Consider the following 4255-nt stretch of genomic DNA (forward strand, 5'->3'; position numbering starts at 1 on the left):
GTCCTGATGCTTCTCGCAGTTGGGACCAGTTCATCAAGTGAAAATTTTATGTGCGGAGTCCTGATGCAATATATATTCTCGCAGTTGGGACCAGTTCATCAAGTGAAAATTTTGGGTCAACATTTTCTTGGACTAAAAATAATTTTTAATCAATGAGTTTCAAATTTATTAAATTTTTTTTCATATACTATATCAATCTTCAAAATAAATTCAATAATTTCAAAAGTTACCGTTAATTATTTTTCTCAAATATCCAAACACAAATTTCTCAATGCCAATAGATTTTTATACTAAAAACCAAAAATCAGCACAAAAATATGCTCGTTATATATATCCCGCTTCAGAAATGTACACTAAACCATTTGTACAAAATTTAAAGCTTCTTTAGGCTTCACGCTTCTCATCCACATCAAAAAAATTGCCCTTCTATGCACAGTGCAGCTACGGTCATGATTACTAACTATCACGTGATCGTGACGAAATCATTCTCCTCCCCGCCTCCTACACTTGGATCTCTCTCCCTATGAACCAGCTAGCCATTTTCAGTCCTCAGTACGAAGGTCCAGCGAGCGAAAGCAAGAAAATAATTTTGTTAGTATATGCGGCCATAACGCACATAGCCTTCTTTAAAGTTTCTTTCCCTCTCTTGCCAGCTATATCAGGGGAAAAAAGCCCCAGAAAGGAAGTCAATGGTATGGCGATTGGGTTCAGCTGATCCCCATTCGACCTATCAGAACCGGGTCGCGGTCTGTATGCAGCTCTGAGATCTGGTCAACAAGAGCATCTCTTCTGCCTGGATCTTACCCCACGCCGCGGACGAGGTTCCGCCGGAGGAGGGTCTCGCCGGAGCGTAGTAGCCGTCGAGGTCGACGGTGAAGAGAGCGTAGACGGGGCGATGATCAGAGAAACGAGTCTCGCCGCGAAGGTAGCTTTGCTGCTTCATTCCTTTTCCACGCCAGAGTATGCGATCGCACCTGCAAGCAGATGGATGGTTTTGAGGTGCAAGCAGAAGGATGGTTTTGACGCGTGAGGCTATGCTCCTCGAATATATTCAGATTTATATTTTTTTATTTTCGCAAATGTAATTTATTGGACGATTTGAAACTCTAAACTCGCCTACAATTTTTAGCTGATATTACATCGTGAGTAAGGTTGCACATTTTTTTGTCTGCATAAAAAATATATATAATCTAATATAAAAAAGCATAGCCTCACAATTAAAAGCAGTAACAAATTAGTGAAGAATATAACATAACTGAAAAGAGAAAATTTTCAACTTGCTAAAATTCCATTGATAAATTCTCAATTACATCCTCTCCAAATTTATTCAGTATTGATGTGAAAAATGATCACAATAAAGTGAAAAAATAGATCGAGAAAAACACAAAATAGAAATACAGCGGAAACACACAGAATTATGTGGTTCGGCAATTTGCCTACGTTCACGGAGCTGCGGAAGTTTTTATTACTTCGAGGAACAACACCAGTCAATCGTCTCGAAGATTACAAGAAACTTTCTCTCTCTTCCTCTTTCCTCACCTTCTCTCTCTCTATTGCTCACTGAAGTACCACCGATAAAGGAGAACAATATCAAAGCAATCAAAAGGACACTTAACTCCTTTTGGTTGTTTCACAAGCTAAACTGAGCCAAGGGGGAAAAAAAAAAGCTTTTGCCTTCTGCAATTCCATTCCTTTTCCCTGTAAGCTTCACGCGAAAGAGATGAGGTGAGGTTTTAGAGAGCAGACGATTTTTCTTTTATAAGCAGCAGGTGATGGCCTAATAAGCAAATAATACCATTTAAGGAAATGCTTTAAAGGATAAACGCGGAGAGCATCTCAAGCAAATCCTTCCCGCGGTTCCGCGGGTCTGCAGAGAGAGAAAAAATGGGAGGCGAGAAGCTTTCATTAGGAAGTTAATTAATCACATAATTAGCACTTTAATGATTTTCCAGAAGAAGAAGTGTACAGGATTCCACATCCTCAACAAGTCTCCCACTTGGAGATGGGGGCACTGACTTCACCATCCACTGGATGCATCGTTCTCTTCCTCAAACGTGATATCCCCAACTTCTGCAACTCGAAGTTTTTGTCTTCACGCTAGAAAACCAACTGAAGTTGCACACAATTTTAATTTTTTAAGAGTAACACCCATAGTTGACATATCAGCATTAACATAGTCTTGTACCTCCAAGCTCTTTCTTAGGTTACTCATGAATCTGCTTACAACTCCCACTACATGGGTAATATCCTGCCTCAGCTGAAGGTCTTTTTCAGCAAGTCCAGTCTTGTACCTCTTACTGCCATCAAACGCAATCTTCACCCGGTACACCCACTTGTTATGCAATTTCTTCTTCCCAAGTGAAAGTTCTGCCAGCTCCCATTTGCTCGAATTTTCATCTTGCAAGATTTCTTCATAACTCTGTGGTTTTCCACTATATGTTCGTACAAGATCCGATTTTCCTGCCTTCTGCTGTCCACGCTTAAGTAAACCTGTAGTCATATATAGTGTGTCAGTTTTCTTACCCCGAGCCAGTACCAATGCTCCTTTAGTAACCTTCAAGGTACTCTTTGAGAATACTACTGAATGACCACCCTCATTGAATTGTCCAACAAAAATGAGATTATTCTTCAATTCAGGAATGTGCCTGATTTTTTGCAAAGTCCATTTGCTATTGTTAGGGAGTGTAATATCAACGTCTCCCATTCCCACCACATCCAGAGATTTTCCATCAACTAGATATATTTTTCCAAAGTTACCTGCAACATAGTTTCACATTAACTCCTGCTGGGAAGATGTATAGAAGAAAGCACCTGAATCCAGAATCCAGTCATCAATGGAACTGTGAACTGTCAGCACTAGCGCATCTTGTATTTCTTCAGTTAAAATATTAGCATCATCATTCTCCTTCTTAAGATTCCTGCAGTTACTTTTTATTTCGCCAGCATTGTCACAATTCCAACAAGTTGTCTGTTGACCAGACTTTGATTTTGATCTTCCTCTGCTTGAGTTCTTGTCCCGTGATATCACTCTGGAATCAACAATTATTGCCGAACTCGAACCCGAGGTCTCACAAGAATCTTTCCTGCGCACCTCCTCAGCCAAAATCAAATCACGAATATCTTCATTTTTCAGTTTAGATTTACCTACAGAACTGCTAACTGTCATCCTCACGACTTCTCAGCTATTTGACAATGAAGTCAACAATATCAGCGCACGTGTCAACAATATCAGCGCAATATCAGCGCACGTATCTCATCATCAAAATCAATTTCAACAGATAATTGATTTGCGATATTATTGAACTCATTCAGGTTTTAAGAAACAGACATACCTTCCACCGTCTTCAGGTTGAATAACTTTTTCATAAGGTGCACCTTCTTTTTCACAGATGACTTTTCATACATGCCTGATAGAGCCGCCATAAGATCTGCAGCAGTACTCTCCTTAATGACATTATGGGCAACGGATCTTGACAGGGTTAATCGAACAACCCCAAGAACCCGTCGATCCAACAGATTTCATTCCGTCTTGGCCATCTTTTCCGGCTTCTTTCCCAGTAACAAAAGACGAAGTTTCTTCCCATAGAAGTAGTCCTCTATCTGCATCCTCCAATAATCAAAATCTGTGTCATTGAATTTCTCGATCCCCGATGTCATCACTTAATCTCACTGATGTCATCACTTAATCTCCGCCCATCGTTCTTCTTTCAGCCTCAAACTAAAGCTCCGATACTAGTTCTTGAGAAAAACGATGAAAATAAAGCAAAAAATATAAAATAGAAACACAGCGGAAATACACAGATTTATGAGGTTCGGCAAAGTGCCTACGTCCACAAAACTGCAGAGATTTTTATTACTTCGAAGAATAATACCAGTCAATCGCCTCGACGATTACAAGAAACTTTCTCTTTCTTCCTCTCTCCTCAACTTCACTCTCTCTCTGCTAGTCACTGAAGAGGTACCACCGAAAAAGGAGAATAGTATCAAAGGAATCAATGAACACTTTATTCCTTTTGGTTGTTTCGCAAGCTAAACCGAGCCAAGGGGGAAAAGAAAATGCTTTTGCCTTTTGCAATTTCTTTCCTTTTCCCTGTAAGCTTCATGCCAAAGAGATGAGGTGAGGTTTTAGAGAGCAGGCGGTTTTGCTTTTATAAGCAGCAAGTAATGACCTAATTAAGCAAGTAACACCATTTAAGGAAATGCTTTAAAGGATAAACGTGGAGAGCATCTCAAGCAAATCCTTCCCGCGGTTCAG

The 4255-nt window shown here is 40.0% G+C and overlaps 1 protein-coding gene across 1 annotated transcript in view; it reads right to left on the minus strand.

The window, feature by feature from the left end:
* Window positions 1-278: 278 nt before the first annotated feature.
* Window positions 279-4255, minus strand: part of LOC110036055 (type I inositol polyphosphate 5-phosphatase 8-like) — an 8377-nt gene continuing 4400 nt past the window's right edge. Inside the window, 1 exon segment of the mRNA XM_020740400.1 lies at window positions 279-974. Within this exon segment, the coding sequence (XP_020596059.1) occupies window positions 731-974 (244 nt within the window). The 3' untranslated portion in view covers window positions 279-730.

This window comes from Phalaenopsis equestris, unplaced genomic scaffold, assembly GCF_001263595.1.
Source record: "Phalaenopsis equestris unplaced genomic scaffold, ASM126359v1 Scaffold201975, whole genome shotgun sequence".
NCBI lineage: Eukaryota > Viridiplantae > Streptophyta > Magnoliopsida > Asparagales > Orchidaceae > Phalaenopsis > Phalaenopsis equestris.